At 39.3% G+C, this 17,319-nt stretch overlaps 1 protein-coding gene across 12 annotated transcripts in view; it reads left to right on the top strand.

Annotated features, from left to right (window-relative positions):
- The window catches only part of FGD4 (FYVE, RhoGEF and PH domain containing 4), a 245,328-nt gene that overhangs the window by 151,745 nt on the left and 76,264 nt on the right, over nucleotides 1-17,319 (top strand). For 11 of the 12 annotated variants that reach the window (XM_019452406.2, XM_019452407.2, XM_019452414.2 and 8 more), the window contains 2 exons: nucleotides 2,366-2,549; nucleotides 7,692-8,202. In XM_019452406.2, coding sequence (XP_019307951.2) covers nucleotides 2,366-2,549; nucleotides 7,692-8,202 — 695 coding nt within the window. Of the gene's footprint in view, nucleotides 1-2,365; nucleotides 2,550-7,691; nucleotides 8,203-10,470; nucleotides 10,668-17,319 lie in introns of those variants that run through there. The other variant, XM_019452416.2, reaches the window with a different exon arrangement.

Below are 17,319 nucleotides of genomic sequence, written 5' to 3'. Positions count from 1 at the left end.
ATCAGTTACAGATTTTGACCAAAATACACATTATTTCCCCCTAGGACCGTGTTTCTGATGCGTTAGCCATTCATGCATCATCTTGAGATTTTTGTCATATACCTGTAACATTTGTACTCTTTTATTTAAGATGTGCATATTTACTTATTTTCCATTTGGGTTGTCTCCCTTTGCTGAGATAGATGCCTCCTCTGTGCTTCTAAAACACCCCAATGCCCACCTTTCCCAACATCGCTAAGCTGTTTCCTCACTAGACGATGAACTCCTTGATAACACTAATTTGTTCCTTCGTGTATTCCACAAATTTGCCAAGCACTGTGCATGCGGTTACTGTGAATATATTTGTGATCAAAATAAACTTATTTCTTACCCTCACAGAACGCCAATCTTGTGAAAGAGAAAGCTTTATATCTCTAATATACTTACTGTTTTATTTCTGGTTGGTGCAATACTGTTTGACTACCTAATCATAATAATTTATTATAAACACTTTGGAGAAAAAGTACACTATTCTCTGAAACAGTTTAAGAGATAGGCATAGTTGAGACAGGAAAATGCCTGATATGTATATATCTCCACAGGAAATTTTTCCTTAAAATTGACAAATGTCACACTTATTTAGGTATGTATCATCTTATTTGAGTTTTCTAAGCATCTAAGAGAGTCTGATATGTAATAAGTAAGTCATGTTCACTGAGTAAACTCTGGATGGATGAGTTACAAGAATTTCATAACAATATTTATATAACCATTTTTACCGGGCTATAAAGAACATATTCACTCCCTTTTTTGAATATTCTAATTAGGAATGTTGAAATTATTTCTGATATTAAAACTGCTTTTTTGGTGGGATCTTGTCCTACTTTGCTATTTTGGTATATATTCTACACAGGAAATTTTTCCTTAAAATTGACAAATGTCACACTTACTTAAGTCCCTTCTTTTTCAATGGATACTATATTTAACCATCCCCACTGAGCAGATCTTGGAAAATAATTCCATTTCCATATAAAAGAAGCATATCATTTTTTTAATCGGGATTTTCTTCTTGCCTCAAAAGGGAATGAGGTGAATTAATTATTCTACCTCTAGTTCATTGTGATATGTTTTTCTTCTTCTTCTCTGAAAGAATTGATAACTGGCATAGAAATGATGACATCTGGGCCAGTGAGCATCAGGCAACTGTCAGCTAGCCGAGTTTATAGAAGAAATGAGATGACTAAAAACCAGGATAACCAGCTGGGGGAAAATGGGGCATGTAATTAGGAGACATGATTCTCCTCCCTTCTTCTGGAAGTTAGAAGGGTTTAAAAAAAGAAAAAAGATGATTTTATTTAATTTGTTAGAACCAGTTATAGAAAAATACATACATGTTCTATAATCCTTTGCCCAGAATGTTAATCTAAGAGGCAAAGTATATTGATTTTCAAAACTGAAGTAATTCCTATACTGGTAAAGCACTTATGGCATATTATATTTTCTCATCTACAGAATTCCTCATCTGTTAAGAGAAATTCTGTGGATTTTAGTATTTCAGGAAATGATCTGTTAACTGAGGGAAGGGCTTAGTAGTAAGCAACGAATCTGTGGTGTATTAATACAAGGCAACAATTAACATAGCAGACAATACTAGTAGAACTCCTATCACCCCTTTTGCTGGATGTGTGATGAGGAGCAGTGCTGGAGGAGGAAGGAGCTAGAGTCTGGGTACCAGTCATGGAATCAGATCAGCCTTATTCCTCCAGGCCAATCACTTAACCACTCTGAGCCTTCATAGACATAAGAGGTGAATAACGCTACCTACCTCAAAGGACTGTGATGCAAAAGATTTCCTCTAAGATCAAATGAGATAAGGAGTTTTTGTTAAATGGGAAGATGCTACAGTAATTACTGTTGTTTGATGTTGTTTTGTTGGCTTTTATGTCTAATTTACTAGTTTTGGATTCTGGTATATTACTTAACACTCTGTTGTTAGAAAATCTGTTTTGTAGCAAGCAGTGTATCCCTGGGAATTAGTTTCAAACTTAGTACTTTCTTTTCTCTGTTTAGATAAATAACTGCTGTGTTATCTCTAATAGGCTTGGGAAGGTCATAGAAATATATAGATCCTTAGATGTTTAATAAGGCCATATTTAAAATGACCTAAAATTAAAAGAACCGCTTGATTCTTGGAGATGGGATTTCCACAGGACACAGCGAATGTCTAAGATAGATGGAAGTCTGTTGATTAAGACTCAATACAGACTTGACAGACCCCTTTACAGAAGCTTGATAATGCTGAAGATTTTTGCATGAGATATGAAATATGTTTGTTGTGGAACACATCTTAGTGAAATATTCAATTGTTTTCATTTTTTGTCAACAGTGCCTCCAAAGCCATTACATCTGCAGAATCCACCTTCGTCTAATATACACCAAACTCCCAGGCATAAAGCTTTATCTAGTGCAAAACCAAGGATGGAGGAAGTTAAACCTGCCTCTGCTTCTTGTGTCTCAAAAGAAAAACCCAGCAAGGTATCTGATCTCATCAGTCGCTTTGAAGGAGGCAGGTAAGAGCTAGTATACAATGGGAAAAGGACGTGGGGAGAGAAAAGCTGTTTGTTTCATTTTAAGATGATAGAGTAATAGATTCTGTAATTCAAAAGTATTTTATTCTACTAGGTTTGGTAGGCTTTTGGAAAGAGTAAATTTTAAAAATATTTAAACTTGCCCTAATATGAATTACCATTTTCTGTATATGACCGGTGTGTAGCACTCTGTGCCAGAAGCTTTTTTATCATGCTGTGTGCTGTATAGATCAATAGATACACTCTCTCATTTCCTTTGTATCTGCCTGTGTCACTCTGGGTTACTCCATTGCATCCTTCTGTTTGTGGCTAGATGTCTGGGTTGGAAGAGCAGGAGGTTGCCTCTATCTCTTTGTTTCTCACTTTGTATGTTTGTGCATGTAGTTTTTGCCGGCCTGTGCCATCTCTGTGGCCTTCTTTCTGACCCACTTTATTTAACAGGAGTCTTCAGTACCCATTCAGTCCCTAGTCCCCTCTCTTCCCTCCTTTGTAAGGAGGAGATATTGCCAGCAGCAAAATGCATGCTCAGTTTTGCATTTATTAGATACAATTTTATATTCTTTAGTCCTAATGTTTCAAAAAAAAGTAGGTGAAAAGTGTATTTCTCACTTAAAGATAAAAATAAACTCATATATGACCTCAGTTGCTTTTTCTTGGAATGCCCATCACTGATGTAAGTAGAAGTTTTTAAAAAAAAATTTGTCAGAAAAAAAAAAAAAAAATTTGTCAGAAGGATTTTAATTTTATCTGTCACCAAAAGTCTGTATTTAATTAAGCAACATATATAGCCTCCCTTTCATCCTTGAAGCTAAATGTTTCCATTTATTCTGGTGTAATACTTGGGAATGGTTTCCCACTGGGTGATTTCATGATTTATTTGCAGGATGTATTGTTATTTATATAGTGGATCATAGCTTGGAAATACTTCAAAAATCTTCTGAAAATTGTGACCAAGTGCAAAACTACAATGTCCCTCATTTAAAATGCTGGGGTGCCTGGGTGGTTCACTCGGTTAAGTGTCTGACTTGGGCTCAGGTCATGATCTTGTGGTTCGTGGATTTGAGCCCCATGTCGGGCTCTGTGCTTAACAACTCAGAGCCTGGAGGGTGATTTGGATTCTGTGTCTCCCTCTCTCTCTGCCCCTCCACCAATTTGTGCTCTCACTCTCTCTCTCTCTCTCTCTCAAAACGAATAAACATTTAAAATAAAATGAGACTATAGTAACAAGTTCTTGACAAAAGGAGTCCAGAAGCTTGTCTTCATTTTTCATTCCCAATCAATTGTGGGCACTTGAGTCATAAACACTAAAACTTCAACATCTTTCCCTCTGAAGTAGGAATTTTAATACCTTTGCTACCTTAAATTATAGTAATCTTTACTAGAATGATTTAGGAAAGAACAGTTAAATTTTTTTTTCCTCAGGGCAAGTTGATTCAGTAGCACAGAGAATGACCCTTAACGTGTGCAGATTCCCAGGGCCAAATCCAGTGACTGCATAATATCAGGAAATATCAGGAAGGCCTGGAGCCGGGACCCCTGTCTGTAGTGCATACCTGGTCTGGGGGTGGCTTTAGAAAGCCCATGGGGCACCTGGGTGGCTCAGTCGGTTGAGCGTCCAACTTCAGCTCAGGTCATGATCTCGCTCGCAGTCGGTGAGTTCGAACCCCACGTCGGGCTCTGTGCTGACAGCTCGGAGCCTGGAGCCTGCTTTGGATTCTGTGTCTCCCTCTCTCTCTGCCCTCCCCCGCTCATGCTCTGTCTTTCTCTCTCTCAAAAATAAATAAACATTAAATAAAAAGATTAAAAAAAAAAAGAAAAGAGAAGAAAGAAAGCCCTGAGTGGGTCAGTATTAACAGGTTGAGCCTTCTGATTCTCACCATTTTGGTAACCCAACTGTTTGCATTCCTGCCCATACACAAAATGGACGTAGTTTTTCCACCTGTTAATACCAGTTTTCTTTGACTCTTTCAAACCTCACAGATTCAAAGTCATTTTTTGATGCAAAGTTTGAAGGTTGTATCTAAAGAGAGATGTTGTGGCTTAGGACATTTTAAGCAAACTGGCTTTAAGTGTAGATAGAATGTAACGTGAGCAGATTTTGGCAAATCTGGTGAAGGGGTGTTACTTGTAGCAGAGTCTGCTGCCAGTTTTAAAAAACGATTGTCTGTTCTTAGTGAGGTATTACTAGTAGGAACTGGCCCTAAAAGTGTGTGAATGGGTTAGCATTGCATTGAGTCTACAGGACTTGAATGGAAGTTGTATTTCCTGTTGAGTGATGTCCATGCGCCTACAGTGTGTGCAGCTCTCAGGTTTCACCCCAGTTATTACAACTCAGACTAGCATTTTGTGGAATAGAGATTTATCAGGCCAAGTTACCACAGTAAACTGACAGGAAGAGTGGGATCATAGACCACCCTATTAAGACTTTACCTAGGAATCAGAATTTTGCTCTGCAGTAATGCAGGTAACACTATTAAGATGAGTGATTTGGAGGATGTCGTTGGAGCATGTAAATTTTATTTACTTATTTATGTATTTATGTATGTATTATTAGGTTTTTTGGTTTTTTGGGGTATAAGACAAACTGGTATTTTTAACCTATGAAAGATTTCAGGATTATAGAAAGAAATAACATCTTCCGTGATTTCCTAAGGCACTTCAAGGCCAACTGTTTTTCCGCACGGTCTGGTGTCCACAAACCAGCAGGAATATATGTATTGGCTCAACCACTGCTTTTACTTACCTCTCCCCACCTTATCCCTATCCCACCTCTACCTGCATATCCCCTGCATGTTACTTATTACAGGAAGTTCTTATCTTTCATGCCTAACTATTCTTTCCAAAAATCCCAAGCAAGTCTAAAGTTTGGTTCAGAGGATCTGCTGAGGATTTTTCTATTGGGTTTCTGGACACTGATGTGGGCAGGAAAAGGAAGACCATACCATTCAAATGTCCAAAGACTGCTTGAGAAATTGTCTAGGCTAAGGGTATACTCTCCCAGAAGGCAAATATTAATGGTGGAGTATGTGATATTTATTTATATTGACAACGACCAACTTTATATATGTGACATTTTCCCCTGCCAGATTTTTCCTTCCCTTCCTGTGATGCTGAGCTTACCTTGTCTTTTTTTCCTCCCTCATTACCTTATTGCTGTCTGTTGTTCTCTGTTCCATTCTCCAGTCCAGATCAGCAGTGTCCAGGAGGAGTAGAATGAAGGGAGAAGGAAATGCACATCTCAGCACTGTCCGTGAACCGTGTTGCTGTGTCCTCTACCCTGTAACATCAGTCTGCTCTGGGGAAGAGGCCACCTCTGGACTTTATTCCCACATTTTATATGCAGCCTGATCCCTTGCTTCTCACTCCATCTTTCATGTTCTAGTGTGTTACAATGTGGGGTTAAGACCATGGAATTTAGAGTCAGTCTTTACGGTTTGGACTCTAGCTTTATCATTTCTTAGCCATGTGATGCCACCACGTTATGTAAGTGTCCAAGCTTCAATTTCCCTATTTTGGGGTCCTGTTTTCAATTATTATGAGTAGAAACAAATAATGTAAAGAATACCGTGTACTTTCCAGCACTTAATAAATGTTAGCCACTGGGCGTGCCTGGGTGGCTCAGTTAGTTGGGCGTCCGACTTTGGCTCAGGTCATGGTCTCGCTGTCCAGAGTTCTAGCCCCACATCAAGCTCTGTGCTGACAGCTTGGAGCCGAGAGCCTGGAGCCTGCTTCAGATTCTGTGTCTCCCTCTATCTGTCTGCCCTTCCCCCTCTCATGCCCTGTCTCTGTCTCTGTCTCTCTGTCTCTGTCTCTCTCTCTCTCTCTCTCTCAAAAATAAATAAACATTAAAAAAAACTTTAAAATAAATGTTAGCTGCTGTTATGAATTACTGCCATGATCACCATCACAATCACAGTTACTCATTGCTGATTACTGAGCACTTTCCTATTTCCAGCACTGTGCTAAACGGTGGGGGTAAAACAGAGAGAACATGATAGGCATGTTCCGCACCCTCACAGACTACTAGTCTGTACTCATTTTTGTCTCCTTATTAGGTCATAGGAATCTCTCCAAGACTGCAGCCCAGAGATTTATGTTTTTCCTTCCTGGAATCCTAGATTAAAATGTTATGCAAATATTTCTATGGGGACATTGTAATATATTGGTGGTTAGGTTCCATTGTATACTATTAAGAGTTATATATAATATCAAGTAATAACAAGGGCTTTAAGGAAGACTAAAATGAGATGTGTAGTTGGTGGTAGAGTGTGCTATAATAGAATAATCCAGGAGGTGATGTCTGAGCAGAATCCTGAATGAGGGGAAGGAGTCAGCCTTCCCATACCTAAGACATACCAATGTCTTAGGGAAGTTGTCTGGGCAAAGAGAACAACAGCTGCAGAGATCCTTAGATGCACACATTGGCTTGTTGGGAATGTGGGAGTAGCAAGGAGGCAGGAGGGGCAGGAGCATGGCAAGGGAAAAGAATGGAAATGAACGAGGCTGGGGCTAGCCGGGGCTTGTGTGTACACAATCCTGAGCCATTGTCAGAATGCTAGGCTACCTGTAAGTGTACAGGGTGCCCTCAGAGAGTTCGACCTCCGTGGTTGACCTAGAGAGATGGATTCCAAGGGGTGGAGAGTGGAAGCAGAGAGATAAGTTAGGTTATGGCAGAGCAGGTGACAAAGTTTCTGAGAATATGTGTTCCGCTTTCCAAACAAAAGTAACCTTTGGTTTCCAACCTGTTGATAAACTGAGGGGCTGACTATACTTGTTTTTAAAATGTTATGAAAGTAAAATCTTGGAAAAAGATGGCTTTATTAACTATAAATGTTTCTCACATCTCTGTCCTTACAAATGAGCCATACTGATAAACAGCCTAAGGAAATGTTCCAGACCCCGTAGCTAATGCTCAGTCTTATCATCTTTATTGAAATGTTTATTTAAGGGTGTATAGTATCCCAAGAGACTGAGAACTATACCCGCCTATTCTAATCCACATTTCTAAAACCGTCAGAGGAAAGTCTTCACTAAATACCTCCTTTCAGCTGGAATAAGCTGGTCTGTCTTATAGAACTTTCCCATGCCAGTGTTTTCACCCTTCTTTTGTATTTTATCTTCTAGCACATTATCAAATTACAGTGATTTGAAGAAAGATTCTGCTGTGCACCTGAATGCTCCTAGGACACCAGGAAGGCATAAATTGACAACCACCCCTCAGCAAAAGCTCCTCTCCCAGCATCCACCACAGAAGCAGGGAAATGACACAGATCCAACTCAGGGTGTACAGACTGGTGTGGCTAATGGTGTGATGGCAGCACAAAACCAGATGGAGTGTGAGGAGGATAAAGCGGCCACTCTTAGCCCAGATACTCCTATTCAAACTTCAGAACCCTTGCTTGCTATGAACTTAGTGAATGGAGAAGGAAAGGAGAAAACTACCACAGAACCCGCATCACCCACGGCAAATGACTATGATGGAAACGCGTCTGATAGTAGCTGCAGGACCTCCACTGTCAGCCAAGTGCTCCCCCTAGAAGAAGGAAGGGCAGATGCGGAAGCAAACGTGCAAGAGCGGGAAGATGGAGAAAGCCCTCTGGAACAGGAACAGCTGGACCAGCACCAGGAGATGAAGGTAAAGCAGGAGACTGGCTCAGAAGTAGGAGGAAGCACCACCTGTTCCACTACTGTCTTAAAACTCTACTTAATAGCACTCGTGAAAGCAATGAGTCACCCACACTACCAGTTAAAAGTTTTAAGCTCTAGCTGCTAATGGATGTTTCCTCTACTCTATGAGAAAATACTTCACTTTTTCTTGTGTAGTTTCTGTTGATCTTTCTCTTGTGATTTCAAGAGTCAGAACGTTCTGAAGACTTCAATGTAGGAAAACCACAAGCTTATTGTTTTTACTTGCATAGGAAGAAAATGTTCTTTGTTGCTCTAGATGTTAGGGACACATCCCTAGTATATTTACGGGATAAGCAAGAAGAAATTGTATACTCTTTGCTTTTCAGACATTTCTAATCTAGACCTGGAAGAGTAACTTGAACCAGCAAATGTTTCAAGTAAGGACAGAAATATGGAGGGGGCGGGGTACCCGGGTGGCTCAGGCAGTTAAGCATCCAATTCTTGATTTTGGCTTGGGTCATGATCTCACAGTTGGAGAGTTCAAGCCCAACATCAGGCCCTGTGCTGACAGTGTGGAGCCTGCTTGGGACTCTTTCTCTGCCCCTCCCCCACCCAAGCATGCACACATGCTCTCTCTGCGTCTCTCAAATAATAAAAAAAAACAAAAATTTTTAAAAAGGATGCAAATATGGAATTATTCACAAATTATTCCGCAGATTATAACCATAACTCTTTCCAGGCTTCTAATTTAAAAATTTTTTCTAACTAGTATGGTTTTAAAACAATTGACTTAATCTTGGATTTAAAGATGATCTCTTTAAAGATCATCTTAGTTCAGCAATTCATTTATAGAAGTAGAAACAGTTCTAGAAATCACTTCCAGAAAGTTCATGTGATTCTCTGGGGTCACAACAATAGCCTGGACCTCTTGGTGTTCTGACTCACAGGCCAGTACTGTGTCCCTGATGCAAGAAATCACAAACTTAAGTGCCTGAATGCAGGAAATGTCAATGAATACGGCATCCATGAGTAATGTACTAGAGAGAGGTGAGGCTGTGGCAAAATGGAAGTTCACATCCTTTCTAAAGAGGGCTGCAGTTCATTGAACTGCTTGAATAGCATTTCTGCCTGTGTGCAAAATCAAAGCTCACAAGGAGCTGATTTGCTGGTGAGATACGTTCATAATTTACTTGTGCTATAGCAGAAGCTTTGATACAATTCTTATAACAAGACCATTGCATTTGTATTCTTTATTCATGTCAATATAGTGCTTTGAAGAGATTAATAAATATGGCCTTTACACAGTACTTGGAATTTCTTGGGTCAAAGGTGCACTATAAGCATCATAATACAGTTCCCTAGAATAGAAAGTTTGGTTTTGTCTCCAAGGACAAAAAAAGTTCCCATTGCTCAGTCTCTTTTTGATTATAAATAACAATCTGTGTGGGAGAGTTGAGAATTGAAAATTTGACAATTATAGGAAAATCTGTAAATGACAAATCCAAGTCCTAAATCTAATATTTAGGATTTTTTAAAGTTTATTAATTTTAGGACACCTGGGTGTCTCAGGTTAAGTGTCCAACTTGAGCTCAGGTCATGATCTCACGGTCCATGGGTTCAGGCCCTGCATCCAGCTCTCTGCTGACAGCTCGGAGCCTGGAACCTGTTTCAGATTCTGTATCTCCCTCTCTCTGCCCCACCTCTGCCCGCATGTGCTCTTGTGTGCTCTCTCTCAAAAATAAACATTAAAAAAAAATTTTTTTTTTTTTTAATATTTATTTATTTTTGAGAGAGAGAGAGAGAGTGCATGCGCAAGCAGGGAAAGAGGTAGAGAGAGGGAGAGAGAATCCCAAGCAGATTCCACACTGTCAGCACAGAGCCCGACATGGGACTTGAACCCATGAAATGCGAGATCATGACCCGAGCTGAAATCCAGAGCTGGACACTCACCTGACTGAGCCACCCAGGTGCCCCTCTGTTTAGCATTGTTTATGGTGCTGTGCCTTAAGTGGCATTAACATTAGGCAGAAATTCAAAAGGACTGACCGATAGTAAAATATCAGAGTAAAAAGTGATTGATTGATGTTTTTAGAACTTTAACTAAAATGAAATCCACAGTATGGTATAGTTTTCACCAACCCTGAAAAAGATCCCAAATAGACAAAAAGCCAGTGGCTTATTTTCTTCCAGTTAGTGAATTAATTTTAAATGCTGACTCTCAAGCAGGGAAAGTTTAAATAAGGAAGTGGGTGGGAGAAAAGTGAGTCATACTTGGTAACATTATCTGAAACAATAAAGAAACAGGACATTGCAAAATGAATCTCTTCACTACATCTTGATGTGGTCATAGATTTTAGTGTCTCTGTGCTTGAACCATGGTGAACAGAAGAGAAGGGTAGAATCGAGAACTCAAGACTCCTCATTTGTCCTTTTATAGTTGGAATGATGCCACCAGCAAGCATTTATAAAACAGTAAGAACTATTCTTATTAATATTTTGATTGGTAATGCCTGTGGTTGCTGGGTACTACTTTTTTTTTTCCTGTTCTATATTATTATCTGTACGTTCTCATTGATGAGTCTTATTTGGTTTGGGAAAGAATTAATAGGGCTTTCTTATTAAACTAGCAGAACGCAATAGTACAGCTGGCCTTTCTCCTAAGTGGGAATGTAAATAGTAGATGGCACATGCTATGTGTGGGAAGAAAAATGACATCTTCTCTGCAGAGCTATTGCTACAAACACTACATGTGTCTCTCATCTAAAGGGGAGCATTAAGATTTAATATATATGTGGTGATAATATGTTCTCCTTTGCTGCTCTGGTGTCTGTTATATTGCATTGGTTCAAATATGCAAACATAAATATTAGTAATGTTAAGGTGGTAAATTTTATGTTATATATATTTTGCCACAGTTAAAAACAAACAAATGTTAAAAAAAAATAGTATATAGTGGAACCATTGGAACCAGGAAATCTTGATGCTTCTTCTGACTTGTCCACTAACTAGTGATACGACCTCAAACAAATCAATTAAATTATTTGTGCCTTTAGTTAAAGGATATAAACTGGATGTGATCTTAAGGCCCTTTTCAGTGATAATGTAATAATAATTCTATGCTGTTTTTAATAGGTATATTTCTTTGTTAGTATAGCCATCCCCCCCATATTGTCAGCTGCTTCTTGAACTGTCTGGTGTTTTGAACGTCTAAGATACTATGGAATACTTTGAATTTCACTCTGCAGACAACTGAAAAAAACTACTTCAGTCTCTATATAATTCGATCTAGAGACTTAAATCAGAAGTCTTAAATAAGTTTCGTTAGAGCCAGTATTAATTATTTTTAATGTTTATTATTTACTTTTGAAGGAGAGAGAGAGAGAGGCAGAGTGCGAGCCGGGGAGGGGCGGAGTGAGGGGGAGACCCAGAATCTGAAGCAGGATCCAGGCTCTGAGCTGTCAGCACAGAGCCCGAAGTGGGTCTTGAACCCACAAACTGTGAGATCATGACCTGAGCTGAAGTCGGTCACCTAACCCACAGAGCCACCTAGGCGCCCATAACCAGTATTAAATTTAATGAGTATTTCTTAAATGCCCACCAAGAATGAGAGCAGGAGGGATTGGGGGATGGAGGGGTAGGAGCAGAATAGAATCACAAAGATAGTTCAGGAAAGTAGATACACATTAAACTAGATCTCTTTTTTTAATTTTTTAATGTTTATTTTTGAGACACAGTGAGAACGAATGAATGAGTGGGGGAAGGGCGGAGAGAGAGAGGGAGACACAGAGTCTGAAGGAGGCTCCAGGCTCTGAGCTGTCAGCACAGAGCCCAACATGGGGCTTGAACTCACGAACTGTGAGATAATGACATGAGCCGAAGTTGGACACTTAACCGACTGAGCCACCCAGGTGTCCCCACATTAAATTAGTTCTTGAACAGGCATTATTAATAGTAAAAACTGATTTGAAAATTGTCTCAGCTTGTGTAACTTTCACTGATATCTAATATATTGTGATCAAGAATCACTTCAGTGGTGAATATAGAATACTGTTACATTTACCATATAAAAGATAATACCTACCTCATTGAAACTCTTGTCCCTACCATATTTGAGCAAAGCTACACTTTTCCAATATTTAAACTTTTGCAGCATCAGTGATCTAAAATATAGCCAGACACCTCAAAGTAGGCAAATTGTTGTTTTTTTTAAACCTCTGAACTAAAGGAAAATTGTGAGTACTTTGTGACACCTTTAGCTCTTACCCACAAGGTGTTATCAGTGTCTTTAAATTAAAGTTAGATATGTATAACATGAGATTAAAAAACTGAAATCTACTAAAGGGGATATGTTATAAGGAAACCTTAAAATCTGTACATGACAGGGAAGGTAGGGGCAGAAGAATATCATGTGTGCCTGTGCAGGCATGCCTACCTGAGGGCACAGTGGGCAGGGTGTGGACAGTATTATAATAGTATTTGGCATGATGAATTTGGGTTATCAAAAATAGCTTGAACTATATTAAGAGGCTCAGGTAAATGGGTCAATCAGTACATTTTAGAATGAATTTCGTTTGAAAATGGTTATTTTTTTTTCCCTCAGATCTGTGTGCTTCGGTGGGTAAGCTTCATTTGAAATGCACTAATGTGGAATGCAGTCATTGATTATGCCACATAATAAACACCTCTCTTTATAGTTTTCATGAGCCTGTTAGTATCCAAGATGTACTTTAACAGGTTGTATTCATAGATCTTTCTGAGATTTATTCAGTGTTTCCTTCCTCTATATTTCATATTGTAGACCAAATATAAACACATAGATGTGACCTTTTAAAGACTAAAGTTGATAGAAATTACATACCTGTTGGCAGCATAAACTCAAAGAAGCAATGTATTTAAATTTAGTAATAGCTTTATCAAGAATATTACAGAAACATTTTAAGTTAATCATTCATTTCATGAAAAATGAAAGAAATTGTATAAAAAGTGAGGAATTAATGAAGATAGAGATTTGGTAGAACTGATGGAGAATTGATAGAGATTTATAGAAACATTTTTGTTTAAAAACTTAAATTTTCTTTCTAGTTTTTTTTTAATTACTATTTTACTTATATTTTAACATAATCTTTGAGAGTTTATAACCTTTGAACATACTCAAATAAAAATTAAGAAGACAGGGGCACTTGGGTGGCTTAGTTGGTTGAGCGTCCAACCCAACTCTTGATTTCTGCTCAGGTCATGATCCCAAGGTTGTGGGATTGAGCCCCAAGTTGAACTCCATGCTGAGCGTGGAGCCTGCTTAAGATTCTCTCTCTCTCCCCCTGTCTCTGTCTCTCTCTCTCTGTTTCTCCCTTTCTCCATCTGCCCCTCACACAAGAAATTAAGATAATCATCTCTTAAGGAAAAGAATGACAGAGAATCAAATTCAGAAGTATTGCAAGTAGAATGTCAATGCTGTAATCCAAGTTAAGTCACTTTTCCTTTTTCTCCTTTAATTTCACTTAATTGTAACTCTTAACACTGTTGATTTTGCAGGATGTAATGTGAGGTATCAGTTTTCTGGCAGTTAAAACATAATGTTTACCTTGGCTGTCACTTTCTTGTGGTGGGCTATAAGTCCTTTTTCTGTAAGGCTTTGAATTTCTTTTTTTTTTTTTTTCACTTTTTAAAAAAGTAAAGGTTGGGGGCGACAACTGTTGAGATCATCTTAGACCTGAAGACAAATAGTAAGTTACTCTTAGCTATTTCTTCCCTTGCCAGCTCAGCTTTCATTCCAAGAATATGAAAGACAGCAGAAGCAAAGGAATTATCCAGCTTCACTAATCAGTCTTTGTTGTTGCTAGTATTACAGTGAAAGTTCTCACTGAAGTTGTTGGAGTTTTAAAACAATGTGTAGAATAACAGAAAAGGTGTCCCACTAACCATATGGATAGTCCATATGAGGATCGCTTTTCTTATTCACTTAGAACTGAATGGTGAATTTGGAAAGTTCTTTATTTTGTGGCGACTCCATTTAGTCTATTGGAAAGGTATAAGAAAGCGAGGTGAGAAAAAATGAACCTCAGAGAGCCTGTATCTGAAAAAAACACCTGTTCCATTTGCAAACTCATTGTGCCAGGCTTACTGTCCTAAGTGCCAGAAACACCTAGGATGTGAAGAGTACACGTCCTGCCTTCAAAGCCTTGGTCTACCCAGGGGAGAGAGATAAGAGAAAAATCACCATGATATGGTGCAATAAACACATACTTCAAAAACACAGACGAGGAATGACCTGAGCCTGGGGAAGGGCTGATTGAGGGGCAGGCTCCTGAGAAGCAGTTGAATTTAGCTTGAAGAAAAGTAGGAGAGGTTGCTGGTTGGTTCAGAATAGATGGGAATGGGGTTAGGCAGGGAGGAGTGGCTCTATCTAGGCAGAGGCAGAGTATAGGAAACAAGCAGTGGCAAGTGGATAGATGTCATATTTGTGGGTACTCCTGGCCTCATAATACGAGGCCAGAGGGCCAAAGAATTGAGTGTGAGAATAGGATAGGCTTAAAAAGAAAACGTAAGCTAGGGACAAATTGCAGGCGGTTTGTATGCCTAACCTGTATCTTTTCTCCCCTGAAAACAATGAACAATCCATAGATAATAAAGAAAATGCAGCAAAGCATACAGAATACAAATCACTCATAGTTCTACTACCCAGAGAGAGCTGCTTTGATATTTAACATTCCAACTTATTTTTTTCTGAGCTCATTTTTGGGAGAAAACAATTTCAGTAGCCTAATGTATGGTCATTCTGCATCCTGTTTTGTAGGATTAAACATAGGTGCTTTCCTGTGTTATTTCAAATTTTCCATAAGCCAAATACTGTGTGGCCTCAGAGGCATTTAATTAAAGCATGGAAGTGACATGATTATACATCTGTGGGTTTTAGAAAAAATGAGTCAGATAAAAGGAAAACAGATGGAGCAGAGTTTGCAAGCAACTACAATAATCCAGGTGTGAGAGGATGAGGTCCTGGACAGATGCAGCAGAAGGTTAGGACAAGGAAGAGAGGTTTCTAAGGACCTTCTGATGGAGGTAGGGAATGAGTCATGTTCAACTCCTAGCTTGGGTGAAGTGGCCGTTGGTGTATCACCTACTGAACTACAAGAGAATAGAAGGAGTGGCATATTTGGAGGAAAAAAAAATAGGTTTAGACATACGGAAGTTGAAAGATGTGTGGATTGTCCTCATGAAGATGTCTAAGACAAAAATGGAATACTCTGGAGGCGCCTGGGTGGCTCAGCTGGTTAAGAGTCTGACTTTGGCTCAGGTCGTGATCTCATGGTTCATAAGTTTGAGCCCCCCTTGTTTGGAATTTGCGCTCTCTCTCCCTCTCTCTCTCTGCTCCTCCCCCAGTCAAATAAAACTCAAAAAAACGAATACTCTGGAAGTTTTATGGTGTATTGATTAAGGATAAAGACATTAGAATTAAAAGAGATGACTTCAAACCCAATCTTCATCACATACCAGCTAGGTGACCTCGGACATGGTATTTTAACATAATTTGCTAGGCCTTGGTTTCCTAACATGTTAATAATTGAGGTGGAAGACAGGAAGGAAAGCAATTGTGTTTGGAATGATGGGAAGGAGTAGACTTGCTAATTAGGTTAGTTTTGTACTACTGAGTTTATGACACCTGCAGGACATCCATTTGCAGCTATTAATTAGCAAGTAGAAATGTGGGTCTGGAGCTCAGGAAAGAGGGTAAGAATGTAAGAGGATGTACATAAGGGTGTGATTAATACTGCCAAAATAGAATGTGCAGGAACAGGAAGAAGGGCAAAGACTGAGCCCTGGAGAGCACAAACAGAATCAAAAGGGGAACATAGCTGTGTGAGAGGAAAAAGAAAAGAGAGCAATGTTATGAGAATCACAGGGTTTGGGGGAGGGGGACATAGGATTATTGGTGAGCTTATGAGGATTGGACATCATAGCTAACTAGCTCAGAGAACCTGGGTAATCAAATTAAACAGACTACGTTTATATTGCACATACACTATGTGCAAGGCACTGCAGAAAATAAAAGAGGAAACAGCTGCAACAGAGGATTGAGATAAATGATCATTACATAAGATATCTTGAGGTAAGGGAAAAAGGGAACTCAAAGATTAAATCAATATTCAGAGCAAGGCTAAGAGGATGAATTCCCCGTTAGCATAAATTGAGAAGTCAGGGAGTCTGGAACTCAGTGAGAGAGGTACAGCCTCAAGGGGTGGGGCTTGGAGCTTGAGGACAGTGGAGAAAGCTCTTGTGGTGACTTGTGACTAAGATTCTGAGGGCCAAGGTCAAGGGTAGTGGGCACAATCAGCAGTCTCCCCAGCGTTGCTGAGTGACATGGAACTCAACAAAGAGAAGATGGAACTGACAGTGGGAGTGAGCCATGGTCTGCGAGTCAGCAGTGCTAAGAGAACAAGAAGGTAACAGTCAGTGGTGGGGCTTAACAGAATGTTGACATGAACCAGGAGGTTTGGGAAAGTGAAGTGCATGGAGGTCAGGATGCATATTAACGATGCTGTTTGGCATGGGTGTGAGAGAAATGGAAAGGTCAGATCTTAAAAACACAGCAGTCATCATATGTGGCTTAAAAATAAAATAAAAAGAGCAATATACAATAACCAGTCAGGAAGACAGGCTCAAGGACCAGAGTCTCTAGGTTTGTATCCCAGGTTAGCCACTTACAGTTGTAGGACCTCGAGCAGGTCACTTAACGCTCTCTGTAGCTTAGTTTTCTTCATCTGCAACATGGAAATAATAACCTACCTCACAAGGTTATTACAAGGCATATAGATCATCAAATCGTTGTAGAGGATTTAGAACAGTGCCTTAAAACGTAATGTGAGCTATATATATGTTAAGTAAGCATAAAAGTAAAATCATGTTTCCTCATTTGTAATTCAAGGGAAACAGACACATGACCTGAAATGTCCCTTAATAGATCCAGAGTTTAGTATATCCTGCCAAGTGAGTGTCCCAGCACCTACCAGTTTGTTTTAAAGTGAGATGCTCCTTTGTGGGAGGCACAGAGGGCATTTTGGCTGACTCTTCCTTTTTAACACAGGTTTCTTATATTTTGTTTGTTTCTCTCCTCTGAGGCCCATAG

The sequence above is a fragment of the Panthera pardus genome, unplaced genomic scaffold, assembly GCF_024362965.1.
Source record: "Panthera pardus isolate Hobbes unplaced genomic scaffold, ASM2436296v1 HiC_scaffold_6, whole genome shotgun sequence".
In the NCBI taxonomy this organism is placed as follows: domain Eukaryota; kingdom Metazoa; phylum Chordata; class Mammalia; order Carnivora; family Felidae; genus Panthera; species Panthera pardus.
This window is presented reverse-complemented; position numbering and strand designations above follow the sequence as displayed.